The sequence below is a fragment of the Dermochelys coriacea genome, chromosome 11 (genome assembly GCF_009764565.3).
Source record: "Dermochelys coriacea isolate rDerCor1 chromosome 11, rDerCor1.pri.v4, whole genome shotgun sequence".
NCBI classification, from domain to species: Eukaryota; Metazoa; Chordata; order Testudines; family Dermochelyidae; genus Dermochelys; species Dermochelys coriacea.
In genome coordinates this window covers 45,814,860-45,830,361 of record NC_050078.2, presented here as the reverse complement: position 1 = coordinate 45,830,361, position 15,502 = coordinate 45,814,860, and the positions used below count along the sequence as shown (strand labels likewise).

At 37.2% G+C, this 15,502-nt stretch overlaps 1 protein-coding gene and 1 long non-coding RNA gene across 2 annotated transcripts in view; both read left to right on the top strand.

The window, feature by feature from the left end:
* Positions 1-15,502, top strand: part of TTN (titin) — a 311,927-nt gene that overhangs the window by 145,025 nt on the left and 151,400 nt on the right. The window contains exons 113-121 of the mRNA XM_043504858.1: positions 476-556; positions 1,195-1,278; positions 1,507-1,581; positions 1,796-1,873; positions 2,228-2,311; positions 2,861-2,944; positions 3,609-3,686; positions 13,920-13,997; positions 14,217-14,300. Coding sequence (XP_043360793.1) covers positions 476-556; positions 1,195-1,278; positions 1,507-1,581; positions 1,796-1,873; positions 2,228-2,311; positions 2,861-2,944; positions 3,609-3,686; positions 13,920-13,997; positions 14,217-14,300 — 726 coding nt within the window. The remainder of the gene's footprint in view (positions 1-475; positions 557-1,194; positions 1,279-1,506; positions 1,582-1,795; positions 1,874-2,227; positions 2,312-2,860; positions 2,945-3,608; positions 3,687-13,919; positions 13,998-14,216; positions 14,301-15,502) is intronic.
* Positions 8,221-13,227, top strand: LOC122458144. The gene is made up of 3 exons (XR_006278025.1): positions 8,221-8,274; positions 10,546-10,629; positions 13,149-13,227. It is a non-coding gene; the product is annotated as an uncharacterized LOC122458144 (long non-coding RNA).

Genomic DNA, 15,502 nt, shown 5'->3' with positions numbered 1-15,502 from the left:
ATTCTGAGTGGTAGCCATGTTAGTCTGTATCAGCAAAAACAACTAGGCATCCTTGTGGCACCTTAGAGACTAACAAATTTATTTGGCATAATCTTTCGTGGATGATGAAAGTGGGTTCTAGCCCATGAAAGTTTAAGCCCAAATAAATTTTAGTCTCTAAGGTGCCACAAGGACTCCTTGTTGTTTTCACCTGGATTCTAAAACTCAACAGAATGAGGAGGTCATGACCATCCATGCAGCAGTGGTCACAAATTTCATGACCCCCTAATAAGATATGGACTGTGGTAGGGGATCTAAAGAAATAACCACTGTCCTTGTATCATTTTGTGCTGTCCTGTGCAAGCTTAGCACAGCTGTAGGGCTGGATCATAGTACTTTTGTCTTGTCTGTTACATTTTCAAAGTGTGCTGCAAACATTAACTTACTGTAATATTATTCTCACTACATACGGGACTAACAATTCATATTTCTAAAGGGCCAGCAGTTCCCAAGAAGGTTCCGCCACCAAAACCTACCCGGGTGCCAGTCGAGGAGGAGGAAGTTATGAGAAAGAAAGGTACAGATCTTGACCTCTCAATTACCTATTCCATTCTTTCCAGCACATGTATCATTGTGCTGCATGTGGATATATATGTGTCTAGTATTTGTACCAATTTCACATTGCCCTTCAGTGACCACTCTAATTGTTTAATTAGTAGTATGTAACATGCATACTATCATGTTTAATTTGTTCTGTTACAGCATAGCATAGAATTTGGTTTTGTGTTAAATGGTTTCTGTGGGTAGCTTTCAAATGTTTAAATTCTGTACATGGTATTGCTGTGCGATGTGGCTCTTCCTTCATGTATTCTGCTTGCTGGCTTATATCTAAAGATGAATGGTCTTAGCATCCTGCAATTTCTTTGGAAAAGCAACTTCTATGTGCTCCTTTTGTGTAATATTTACAAAAGGCTACATGCTCTTTTGTTTTAAAGAGCTTTTTGCACTGTCTATCTCGTTGACCTCTAATAGATACTAAATTCATGTTTATTACTTTCATGTTTACTATTTTAGCACATACATAATAAGTCTCTAATTCTGTGCTTTAAGACTTAAATGTACAATTGACTTACTGATTTGATAAAGACTGATACATTGTCTACCACAAATATGGGTTCAGAAAAACACTGCTAAAATGAAATCCTATTTTTAAAGTACCGACAGTAGAAATGTGGACTATTTCAGAAGAAAAGATGTCTGTTTCTGTTCAAGCAGAAGAAGAATATTCTTATGTTACAGGTATGTACAAAATGAAAAAGTTGTAAACCCAAATGAAAAAACAATTCAATCTTACTAGTTTCTTTTTATAGACTTTTTTGACAAATTATGTATTTTAAACACATTGTACATTTATGTTTCATATTACATTGCTTCTTTGTCGTTGTTGTGTTCCATTGCTTTGATATTCTTTGAGAGAAAAACTTTGAATACAACATGACAACATTATTAAAATGATTTTATTTAAAGAGCCAAAAGTACATGAGAGAACTGTCATAGAAGAAAGAGTACATGTTGAAATTCCTGAGGCTCCCCCAGCTAAAGGTAGATTTTTAAAATCTTATATATTTATTAACCTTTATTTCTTAATTATTAAAAATATAATCCTATTAATTATGAGTACTCTTCACCTCTTCAGATTATGTTCCAAATTTCTGAATGTGCTTATATATGTATTTTAGACAGTTTGCATACACATACAGTATTCTTAAAATAACTTCAGAACTACTATGAACATTACCATTTAATATCTTTAAAGTTCCTGAGGCACGTAAGAGAAAAGAAGAAAAAATACCTGTTGCTGTTCCCAAAAAGATGGAGGCTCCTCCAGTTAAAGGTAAATAAAATCTGTGCACCTGTGTTCAGGTGTCTATCCTCTAACCACAGATTAGAATGCCAGATTTGCTCAGATTTCTTCAACTAATGGCTACATCCTCAGAAGTTATGTGCTCTTATACAAGTACACAAACATGAGTCTCTCTCTCAAGCTAAGCCATATTCTTAACTATTTAAATGATAAGTAGTTAGTATGTTCTTTGATATGCACAAAATATATAATGTATGTTTAATAATATAGATAAACTTTTTTGATTCCTTAGTATTTGTATATGTACATGTTGAAACTTGTCTTCAGTGTTTTACTAAATAATTTAGTAACCTCCTAAATGTTCACAACTCTGTATCTTTAAAGTGCCTGAGGTGCCAAAGAAAACTGTCCCAGAAAAGAAGGAACCTGTTCCTGTCCCTAAAAAAGTAGAAGCTCCACCAGCTAAAGGTACTCCAGCTATCATGAGAAAAGCAAAATCTTTTTGTTTTTTGTTATCTTATTTTTGTTGTTGTCTTAAATATATTTGTGGATTAACTATACAGCTTTGTTTTTGGGTTATCTTTATCTGCTACATACTACATTGATTTATTCAAGGATCATTTGTGCTGGAACACAGCCCATAATCACTTTATTTGTTTTAAACTTTGTCCTTCCTTTTCTTAGCCTTTCCTTTCTCTATCTGTATTTAAATTGTATGCTCTTTGGCGAAGGGGCTGGCCTTTTTTTTTTTTTTACTTCTGTGAATTACCATGGAAATGTATAGTGCTATATTAATAATATAACAATGCACTGTGCCTACCTGTCAGTAATTTATAAATAGTTGTCTACATATCTTAATATTATATAGCTACACGTTGTGACATGTGCTGCAGTACTCACATCCTTAGCTGTTCTGGATAACTGTGTGGGTTCTATAAAGGACTCTTTGAGCACTGTACTCTGAATAAGTGTTCCAAAAACTAAAACACCACCGTTTTGACAATGATGTCTTTAAAGTGCCTGAAATGCCTAAGAAACCTGTCCCAGAGAAGAAAGTACCTGTTGCTGTTCCCAAGAAAGAAGTAACTCCTCCAGCTAAAGGTACATCACCTTTTGAGTGTGAACATTAACAATATGTTTGTCTTAATAATTTTTGCTTACTTCTAAATCTAACAATATGTTATATATACTTTTATATGCAGTCTGTTGTTTGTCTGTTCTTTGTCTATGTAGTTCTCAAAATCTTTTTAGAAAGATTATTTAAATCTGTTTTTAATATCCTTGAAGTGCTTGAAATGCCTACAAAACCTGTTCAAGTTCCCATTCCCAATAAAGTGGTACCTCCATCTGCTAGAAGTATATCAAATAGTAGATTGCATCCTATATGCACCTCTTTAATGCTGCTGTTTTAAATGTCTTTCATACAGTGTATATGTAAATAGATTTGTGTTTCAATGACAATGATTATTTGTGCATCATAACTGTATGTTTCTATAACACCACTTAATGCTACTAGCAACAATCTAGTTTCCTGACTTAAAGAATGCAGTCTTAAAATACTTGTGTGCATATTCCAAATATCAGAGTTTGGGCCTGATTTCTTCAAAGACACCTTTTCTTTTGGTAACCCATCTCTGTATGTTAAGGTGTACAGTTTTTGTGTTAAATGGCTTATCTTCCTCAGATGAATGCACTTCTATAGTATCGTACCCAGTAATCCTTTTCAAAACTAGCATTCAGTATTCTAAATTTGATATTTTTGCAGTGCCTGAGGTGCCTAAAAGACCTGTCCCAAAAGAAGAAGTTGCTGTTCCTAAAAGAGAAGAGGCTCCACCAGCGAAAGGTACATTACCTTGTAGTTTACTGTGTAAAAGACTGTTCTTTAGTGTTTTGATTGTGTTGTGGAAATGTGTGTCTGGATGTAATCTCCTCGTTAAAGTCTCCATTTGTGTATGTGTTGCTTTTTTCCATTTTGTAAGTCCTAAAATGACATAATATCTCAAAGTGCCTGCAGTGCCTAAGAGAGTGTCCCTGAAGAAAAATCACCTGTTGCTGTTCCTAAAAGAGTGGAGGCTCCCACAGCTAAAGGTATGCTTCCCGATTGAGTGACAGATCATGCTGATTCTTAAATAGCATCTGTTCTTATCTTCTGTTTTGTTATTGACCTCTTACCGTATTTATGTTACTGTTGGGAGTTATACGTTAGTGTACTGTGTTATTGACAGAGGATCATCAGTTTATTTTGTGTGTATTGTGTAGTACTGTGTCATATACTATTTGTGCTCTTGTTATATAGCATCAGTGTTCTTAAATCTTCAAAAACCTAGTCATAGCAATCTGGGATATTATCTACACATTGCAATTAGAAATTCATAAATTTTATATTAGTACCTTTCAAACTGCCTGAGGTACATCAGAAAGAAGTTTTAAGAGAAAAAGTCTATATTACAGAAGAAAGAGTATCTGTTATAATCTCTAAAGGAGTGATGTCCCACCATCTGAAAGTATATTGCAAGCAGTGATCCATGTGAGAAACATCAATTCTGTAGATTGTTCTTGTTGTCTTAGAGTGCAAATCTGTTGTTTAAAGGCATGATTCCTAATACAGAAATGTGCCTTGGTTGTTATATGTGAGGTTTTGCATTACAACTTTTTACGTGTAGAGCCCATAATTTCCCAGTTGCTCAGAGCTTTCTGTGGGGTGCCCAGCCCTTGTACTTTTAGTCCCTGATATGAAACCCATTGAAGTGGATGGAAATATTCTCATTGATTGCAGTGGGCTTTGGATCAGACTCCTAATGAAGACACAATGAAAGTTAAGGATAATTGGACAGTAAGCACCTTGTGGGATCTGGCCCATGAGGTATGGGTACACACATGAGGGTTGTATCCATCACTTCCTTCCCCACATATAAAAGAACTATTCATTATGCTACAGATGAGAAACACTGACTTGCTTTTGCACTATAATTCATTACCATTCTGGGGCAGATTCTCAGCTTGAATGGAGACTGACTTCAATGGAGTTATAACAATTTATGCCAGTTAAGGATCTCCCCCATAGTGTTCCAAGCCAAGATTCCCCACTTGTGTAATCCATTAATGAATAGTCAGTCAGATTGGGATAGTTAACACATTTTATTAAGATAACAACAAAAGGGCCAAAATTTCTAAAGTCAACACCTAAGTTACCCCTATGAAATATGAATATATGGAATGGTATTTGTTCATGTAAACATGTTCCTTTCTGCTTGTACCTAGGCAAATTGGCCTCTTGCCCCATCACAAGTTGAGTTTTTCCCTGACAGAGTTCTAAAGAATATGCTGGTTTCTCAGTTTATTTGTCCAGGACATCACCTGCCCTTTTATTTTGTACTAGTCTTTCTTTACCACCCAACAAAAGAGTAAGAAGAATTATTTAACTACTTTACTGCTGGTCCTCCATTGTAACTGCTGTGATGGGACGTTTGGAAAGCTGTGGCACTCCACTGAAAACACAGTTGAATGCTGAGAGTTACTGTAGATGTAATTTGCCCCTGTCCCTAGCACATGGGCAAAGAACAGAATTTAGTGCAAGGCAAACATACACGTACAAAGCATTTCTTATTTCCTGTGTATGGCTGTAGTTGTCGCATTGATTTTATCAGAATTGTTATACCTCTGCCACAACCATTGTTCCACAAAAACATTAAAACTGAACCTGTCTTTAAAGAGCCAACACTGGAAGAATGGATAGAAGAAGAGGAAGAGAAAGCAATCATTTCTGTTCACAGAGAAGAGGAGATTTCATCAGTTACAGGTACAACCACAATTCCAGGAGTCAGAGTAGCAGCCGTGTTAGTCTGTATTCGCAAAAAGAAAAGGAGTACTTGTGGCACCTTAGAGACTAACAAATTTATTAGAGCATAAGCTTCGTGAGCTACAGCTCACAGTGAGCTGTAGCTCACGAAAGCTTATGCTCTAATAAATTTGTTAGTCTCTAAGGTGCCACAAGTACTCCTTTTCTTTTTGCGAATTCCAGGAGTGTAGGCTAAAATGAAAACTATCTCGGAATCTTGCTATTTTTGAAATAATTTTTTGTTTTTTATAAAAAAAAATCAAGTTTCCCCTCAGTGTGTAGATCAAAATTTTTCATTACACCATTTGTTTAAATGCTGGTAAAATTTCATGTATTATGACATTTTGCCACTACTAAACAGCTCTGCCACTTCTTATGATCATTCAGCCCCACCCACTACAGAACAGCAGAGTTGGTTGCTTACAGAAAATAGGTGAAAAGCATCAATCTAATCTTAAATATCAAGAGGATCCTCTGTCCCTCAGTCTTTATGAAGATTTTGTTTCTGAGAGTATTTTTCCTCCTTTCCTGTTGTTGTTTGACTGACCAACTCAGAGATCTATAATGGCATTCTGTAGACTTCCTTAGACAATTCCATTACATATGAGAACAAGCAAACCCACAGAAACACCTATCTATTGTCAGTGAAATCATAGTGAGGTTGTGCGTTGCTTTTTCTTTTGGTTTCTCTGGTATTGAAATCATTCAATTTCCTAAAATCACACAATATTTTTAAAGTGCTTAAGAAAGAACCATTAGAAGAATGGATACCCCCGGTTGCTATTGAAATAGAAGAACCTCAATTCACCAAAGGTAAACTAATGAAAATTGATATTCTCTAGATGTCTTTATCTTTTTCTTTATCTTACACATTTTGTTGTTTATTTGTTTCAAATGTTTTTCATGTAGATATTTTGTGTTTTAGTGACAGTAACTTCTGTCTGGATCTTCATTGTGTATAGCCTATCACTTGTGTCCTTTGTACTGTTCTTGTAAATTGTTCCTTCTTCTTTTACTGTCTCATTTTGTATTCAGTGAAATTTTATGTATATTTCTTTCAACAAAAATCAGTCAAGATTAGAAAGACTTATTTCTAGCTGCCTATTATTAAAGTGCATTCCACATATTACAATTAACTATTCTACATTTAATACTTTTAAAGTGACTGAAGTACAAAGGAAAATTAATCACCCAAGAAAAACTAGCTGTCACTGAAAGGAGGAAGCTCCACCAAAGAGAGGTACATTGCCTTTTGAAGCCATGCAACATATATTTATATCTTGTCTTGTATCTCTAACTGTCTAATTATGTTGCAGAAAATATAGATTCTGGTGTGTGCTTTAATTTCCTTATTTGACTTACACAAATGTCAGGCCTCTGTGTTTGTATTTTTGTTGCCTATTATTTTTGCCATTTGTGAGTAATTCAAAACTCCTAAAAATGAACAATATCTTTAAAGTGCCAGAAGTTCCCAAAAAGCTGTGCCGGAAGAGAAAGTGCCCATTCCACTCCACAAAAAAGTGGTGGCTCTACCAGCTAAAATTACTTTCGCTCTTTCTGGAGATTCAGGGGGTTTCTCCATATTGGAAATCAGTGGAACGCAGCAGGCCTTGAACCTGTGAATTATCTGATTTTAAAAAACAGTTTATACTCACTTTGTTATGAATTAAAAGGAATTTTGATTTCTGACCTCTAAAAATACAGAAAATCATGTAAAAAGTCACACTCCTGCATTTCTTGTGTATTCAAAACTGCTATGAATTGCATAGTTGTTTTGGGTGCACACTAATTTTCATAAACTGAGTATCACTGATATGCAGAAGCTCACTACCTCTTCTTAAAAATAAAAAGTATCAGTCTTTTCAGATCATCAGCATTTTTTTCAAAGATGCTTTGTGTCCTTAACATCTGTCATTTTCTTGTGTGTTTAAAATGTTATCTTTTATGTTTTTATTGTTTATGAAATGTTGTAGTTAAATTACATGTAATGGAAAGTGCCAGCAATGCTGAAGAATCTTACATTCAAATTCTATTACTGTGTCATGTATATATGCTTTAGTCATTCTTTTTAAAGTACATATGTCTCTTTCTATTCTTGCAATTGCTATTTTTAAAGTACCAGAAGTTCCAAAGAAAGTTGTCACAGAAGAAAGAGTGTCCATTGCTGTTCCAAAAAGAAAAGCAGCTCCACCAGCAAAAGGTACCCACATCCATAGAATAAATTATAAAAGAAATAATTGCCTGGCTGTTGGTCCTCCAGTCTGACTGCCTATTGCCACAGTAACTTCTCTTGAATTCTGACATTCCAGCAATATCCTAGGAACCTTAAGGGGTACAGGGGCAGCAGTAGGGGTGCATTTCCCTCCATTTTATCTGGTGTCGGAGGTGGCAGGAAAGCAATTAAAATGTCATATTTCTGTAACAACCACATTGAGTGGATAGGGAATGTATATCCTCTACCCCAAATATTGTTTCAGAGGAACAATACTAAAACTAGACTCTATCTTTAATGTACCAACAGCAGAAGAGCACTGGGCTTTGTCAGAGGAAATGTCCATCTCTCTTCACACAGAGGAGGAGGTTTCATACACAGGTATGAACTAAACTAAAAGAGTTTTAGGCCTGAATGAAATCTTTTTGTTTTGCCATTTTTTTTAATCTATTTTGTTTTGCAAGCAAAACTCAGGATTTCAAGCTGAGTGTAGATTAAAAGTTTGTATTACACCTGGGGCAGGCCAATGTTTTTTCCTGAAAGTGAAGCCCTTTGAATTTCTCTGCTCTCGAGAGGCTTAAATCTTCCATCCTGTGGTTCCTGATTTTCTTTTGTTTTCCTGGGGGAAGCTTTGGCCATGTCTACACTACCAGGGTAATTTGACCTAAGGTATGCTACTAAGTTATGCTATGTCAATAATGTACCTGGAGTCAACATCACTTAGGTCATCTTACCCGGCTGTCTACACCACACTGCATCGATAGGAGATGCTCTCCTGTCGACTTACCTTACTCTTCTCGCGGAGCTGGAGTACTGGAGTTGACCAGAGAGCGCTCTACTGTCAATTTAGTGGGTCTTCACTAGATCCACTAAATTAATCCCCACTACGTCGATAGCAGCAGCATCGATCCCCAGTAAGCGTAGAGATGGCCTCGGTTATTTAATTAGCTCCTCTCTTGGATGCAACCACTATGCCGCCTGTCTTTCTCTGCCCTCTGAGGGGAAACTTCCTGGCCATCTCCCTACTAAATACACAAGTGCTCTCCTCTTCTATGCTATCTGTCCTCCTTTCCGCCTCTCCTATGGGAAGCCAGCACATCCAGAAGTAGTGATACAGGAAAGGCTCCTCTGGCCCTTCCTCTTTTGCCCTGTGAGTACTTCAACTCACTCTGGGGCTGAGACAACCAAGAGTGCTCCAAGCTATTGAGAAACCCCATTGTTGAGCACTCTGGGTGTTTCAACAGTTTGGAGAACAGCCTGTGAAGGAAGAGTGAGCCAGCTGTGCCCAAAGGGAGAGGAGGTCAAGGTCTACAGGCCTCCCTGAGAAGGCAAGTAGAAGTACAGTGAGTCGGACAGAGCTTTCTTGGGCAGCAGAGTCTCCTGGCTGGGGCAATTTGGGCCAAATGTGTCTGGTTTTGTAATCAAACCAATGAAAGTTGCCAGGCTCAATCAATTTCATCTTGAGTTTATGGGTTCAGACTTACCTGACACTTAAGATTAAAGTTTGAGGCTCTGAAAATGTATGCACCAGCCCTGCCAGAAAGTTACAAAGAAACTGGGCATATTTCACACAGCCCTAAAAAGAACACTTGTTACCAGAAGAGGGAGATTTGCAAGCAGTGGCTTCAGGCATCTAAAAAAAGCATCCATCTGCTTGAACTAGACCCTCACAGCAAAATTGCTGCTACAAGCAAAGATTAGGTTGTTCCTTGCAGAATGTAGGTAGAAATACTTAGACCTATTACTGCCAAGTAGATTCCATCTACAGTACCAAGAAGAAAATTCCCAACTTATTTGCTATCTGAGAGTGCCTAAAACATCATCCAAATGGATGACTTCACACATAATAACCAGCAATTTCAGAGTCAGAAGAAAAAAAAATACCCAGTACTTTTTCAAAAAGAAACTCCACCAACAAAGTGTGCGCTCTCTCCTGGATGAATCTGCAAAACTGAACATAATCTACATAATAAGCTTTTTGGAGTCTTTACAGTTAAAATCTTGTCATTTTCTACATTTGGACATGGGTTACTTCTAATTTACTGCAAGCACAAGATCACTGTCTACTTCCATCTGTGTAAGTGGCTTGTTTGTACCCACTCTCCCATCTTACGGTGGGACGATGGGGTGGGATTGTTTATCTGTTCTGTACAAATTCTTTGTCTCAAGTGGCTGTCAGAGGGCTCTTGCTGTATTTACTGGAGAGACCACAGAGGCACATTTGTGTGAAGGACCCTGCTCTCCTCATACGGAAAGGGGCAGTCACTAAAATCACAGAGGGCCTGAATTTTCTCAGAATTTGATTGGATTTTGTACCAGAGCTCTGACCTGGAATGTGTATAAATGCACTGTTGGGAGAAGTGGGTACAGCAAAGAACATCTGCTTATATGTATTTGTTGAAACATGATATGTCTTTTTGTTGTTGTTGTATTAAATTATGGTCTAATGCTTCCATAATACCTCACCCATCTACAGTTGCCTTGGTGATCTGTGAGACACATATAATTATGTTACCCTTTTTTATATATTTTTCTTCTGTATTATTGAATTACACCATTGTGTATTAGTGTTCTACTTCTTGCCTCTACAATTTATGCTTCTGTACATTGTTTTTTAAAGTTTTTAAATGTAAATATTCTGTATCTTTAAAGTGCCTGATGTTCCCGAGACAGTAGTCATAGAAGAAATATTACCAATTTCTATTACTAAAAAAGTGAAGAAGCCACCAGCTAAAGGTACATTGGATATAGCATTTGATACAACATATAATGCTCTTTGTATGTCTGTGCTGTAAATGTGCCGTGAATTCTGCCTTGTGTTTTTACTGAACATTCTTGATTTCATGTTGCTGTCACTAAACCTACACAATAATTTAAAATGTCTGAAGTGCCTAGGGAGTTTACCCAAAAGAAAAGGAAACATGCTACTACTACTCCAAAAGTATAAATTCTGCAAAACAAATATATGTCCAGCTATTGATGCATTAAAATTTAAGTTGCTCTGCTGTCTCTGTTAACTTAAATTCATGTTTGCTTGTTGTTTTGTGAGAATAAGCAAACTTACGGAGACACCTGTAACCTTCAAAAATATAATGGTGGATCTGTAACACAGGTAACAAAGCAGCAAGTACAAAGCCATTGCCTGAATTCCCTCTGCATGTGACATGTTGAATCTGCCTGTATCCAGCTGAATTCTCAAGATGACAAATTCCAGTGAGATCTATGAGTTCCTAGGTTCTCACTGAGGTCAATGGGAAACTTTCAATTGACTTGAGGGGGCATTATATCTAGCCCTGCAAAGTGCTGAGCAACTGCTGGAGGTACTGAGTATTCTGGACTGACCCAGTTCCCAAATAAGTCATTGAGATTGACACTGGGGAAGTTAAATCAGTTTCTGAGGGCCCTTCATACCTACAGTAGCTCAGCGCCTTGCAGAATCATGTCCAGAGGCAGAAGGCACCTTAAAAAATAGTATCTTACATTATTGTGATGTGATTTCCTTCCTAATCTTTTTGTTAAGACTTTGCAGAAAATGGTAGCACTAATTTTAAATTATATGACAATGAAAATTATATTTTGAAATCTGAGCTAAAAACTTCCAGCAAATTAGCCACCTTTCCTTTGTCCAGCCACTATTTCTCTAAAACAAATTCAGCAGAGGCTGTAATAAAAGAAAAGACTTGGCTCAGCAGAGATATTTCTGCTTGAATTAAATGCATATATCCCCAACCTAACTCTACCAGGTGGTCTGCCCATTTCCCTGTTGCAACTAGAAACTATCTCATTGTACATCAACACTGCAAAAAAAAAAAAAAAAAAACCCAGGGCAGTGAGTTTCAAAGTCTGGGTCAACTGACTCTGGTTTGTGAGGGTCAGGCTACAGCACTAAAAATACAAGTGTAAACATTCTGCTCAGGTTGGAGCCCAGGCTTTGAGACCCACTCCCATCACTGGTTTCTGAGCCTGGACTCCAGCCCAAGCAGGAACATCTAAACTGCTATTTTAAAGCCCTGTAGTGAGAACCCACGTTTGTTGACCCTGACTCTGAGGGCATGGCTACACTTGCAGACGTAGAGCGCTTTGAGTTAAACCAGCCTTTGGAGAGCGCAGTAGGGAAAGCACAGCAGTCTGTCCACCCTGACAGCTACAAGCACACTAGCGTGGCCACATTAGCAGCTTTTGCAATGGCCACAGAGAGCAGTGCATTGTGGTAGCTATCCCAGCATGCAAGTGGCTGCAACATTCTTTTCAAATGGGGGTGGGATGTGGTGGAATGTGACAGGGAGTGTGTTGTGTGTATGTGGGGAGAGAGAGAGTGGGTTTCAGGGGGGCTGCGAGCATGTCAGCATGCTGTCTTGTAATTTCAGACAGCAGCAGACCTCCTCTCTTCCCCCTGCCTCTCTCTCTCACACACAGCATTCCACACTAATGGTTGCTTTGTCTCGGAGCAGATAAGCAGCCGGCTGTCAGAAACGGAGCTTTCAAAGGGCATATCCACATTTCTACAGCGAGTTCAAAACAATGGGAAGAGTGGCCACTTGACTTAAGGGGATTATGGGACGTTTCCAGAGGCTGATCAGAGCTCAGTAATGCAACACCTCGTTCACACTGACACCCAAGTGTTTCAGCCAAGGCGCAATAGCGTTAATCTTCTCGCCGAGGTGGAGCACCAGGAGCGCTCTAGCCTTGGAGTCAGAGTGCTCTACATGCCTTGCCAGTGTAGATGGGTAGTGAGCTAGAGTGCCTGGGGCTGCTTTAATGCACTCTAACTCGCAAGTGTAGCCAAGCCCTGAGACTCCTTCCTACAGGTTTTGTTTGTTTGGGTTTTGCACTGTAAATATACTTTAAGACTACATTTCACACTTAAGCAGCCACACCCTTAGAGTTTATTGTATGTCCTGGTTCTCAGATATCAGTAAATTACTACACACTTTGGATCTTGCTACTATTTGGGGGATAGGCAGTACTCCTAGTGCAGGTGGAGACTGGGTGAATTAGATTTTCTAAATCAAGCATTCCATAGATACACTAAGCAAGGACTCTATTTGTCTTTTTCACATCATAGTTTTTCTGAAAGTTGACAAGTGTTATCAAGGAAACAATCTGGAAAACGAAGCAGCAAATATATGTGTTGTGGGTGTCAGTACTCTTTGTTGGTTATTCTTTTTTAATCATTTCATTACGTGTGAAGGTAGTATATGCAATAATAGACCAAATATGTCACTTCTGTATTCTTAACATTAATATCTTTAAAGTGAGTGAAGAAGAGCCTTACTACATAGAGGAGGAAGTACCTGTACCTGCTCCTAAAAAAGTGGAAGCCCCACCAGCTAAAGGTATATTATTTGTTTGCTTCCTATAACATGGAAAAATGTCTTTCTTTCAATTTCAATCTTTAACTTCTTACCTTGATCAGTAAAATATAGCTTAGATACTTTTAATTTTTTTAGCATTAAACAACTATATGTGCCTGTTTGTGTCAATTGCCAGTGTATTCATACTGAGATTTGTGTGTTGCTTTTTCTTTTGGTTTCTTTGGTATTGAAATCATTCCAATTTTCTAAAATTACACAATATTTTTGAAGTACTTAAGAAAAAACCACCAGAAGAATGGATACCCCCGGTTGCTATTGAAATAGAAGAACCTCAATTCACCAAAGGTAAACTAATGAAAATTGATATTCTCTAGATGTCTTTATCTTTTTCTTTATCTTACACATTTTGTTGTTTATTTGTTTCAAATGTTTTTCATGTAGATATTTTGTGTTTTAGTGACAGTAACTTCTGTCTGGATCTTCATTGTGTATAGCCTATCACTTGTGTCCTTTGTACTGTTCTTGTAAATTGTTCCTTCTTCTTTTACTCATTTTTTCATTCAGTCTCATTTTTGTATTCAGTGAAATTTTATGTATATTTTCTTTCAACAAAAATCAGTCAAGATTAGAAAGACTTATTTCTAGCTGCCTATTATTAAAGTGCATTCCACATATTACAATTAACTATTCCTATATTTAATACTTTTAAAGTGACTGAAGTACAAAGGAAAATTATCACCCAAGAAAAACTAGCTGTCACTGAAAAGGAAGAAGCTCCACCAAAGAGAGGTACATTGCCTTTTGAAGCCATGTAACATATATTTATATCTTGTCTTGTATCTCTAACTGTCTAATTATGTTGCAGAAAATATAGATTCTGGTGTGTGCTTTAATTTCCTTATTTGACTTACACAAATGTCAGGCCTCTGTGTTTGTATTTTTGTTGCCTATTATTTTTGCCATTTGTGAGTAATTTAAAACTCCTAAAAATGAACAATATCTTTAAAGTGCCAGAAGTTCCCAAGAAAGCTGTGCCAGAAGAGAAAGTGCCCATTCTGGTCCACAAAAAAGTGGTGGCTCCACCAACTAAAGGTACATCAGCTCTTTCTGGTGAAACAAGAGGCTTCTACATAACAAAAATCAGTGGGAACCAGCAGGCCTTGAACCTGTGAATTGTTTGATTTTTTTTTTAAAAAAAGCTTATACTTTCTTGATCATAAATTAAATAGAATTTTGATTGTTTCTGCCCTGCAAAAAAATGCAGAAAATCATATAAAACGGTCAGTCTCCTGCATTTCTTGTGCATTCAAAACTGCTATGAATACATAGTTGTTTTGGTTGCACGCTAATTTTTATAAACTGAGCATCAATCATATGAAGAAGCTCATTGTCTCATCTGAAAAGAAAGTATCAATGTCTTTTCAGATCATCAGCATTTTTTTGAAAGATGGTCTTGTGCCCTTAACATCTGTCATTTTCTTGTGGGTTTAATATGCTGTCTCATGTTTTTTCTTTGTGTAAAATTTTTAATTAAATTACATGTAATGGAAAATGCCAGGAATGCTGAAAAATCTTACATTCAAATTCTAGAGTCCTTACTGTGTCATGTATATATTCTTTAGACATTCTTTTTTTCTGTGTGCATATGTCTCTTTCTGTTTTTATTTTCATGCTTTTATAAATATCTTTGCTGTTACTAAAACTGCACAATAATATAAAGTGAAGTGCCTAGGGAGCTTACCCAAAAGAAAAGGAAACATGCTACTACTCTCCAAAAAGTATAAATTCTGCATGCCAAATATACATCCCGCTGTTGGTACATTAAAGTTTAAGTTGCTCTGTTGTCTCTGTTAACTTAAATTCTTGTTTGCTTGTTGTTTTGTGAGAATGAGCAAACTTATGGAGACACCTGTAACTTTTAAAAATATGCTGGTGGATCTGAACTACAGGTAACTTAACACTGCAAAGAGCAACAAGCAAAAGCCATTGCCTGAATTCCCTCTGCATGTGACATGTTGAATCTGCCTGTATCCAGCTGAATTCTCAAGATGACAAATTCCAGTGAGATTTATGTGTTCCTAGTGTCTCACTCAGGTCAATGGGAGACTTTCAATTGACTTGAGGGGGCATTATATCTAGCCCTGCAAAGCACTGATCATCTCCTAGCAGTATTGAGTGTTCAGGCCTGGTCCATCTCCCACTTAAGTCATTGACAGTGATTCCATTGACTTCAGGGGGAGTTGGATCAGTCTTTGAGGGCACTTCATACCTATAGTAGCTCAGCCCTTGCAGGA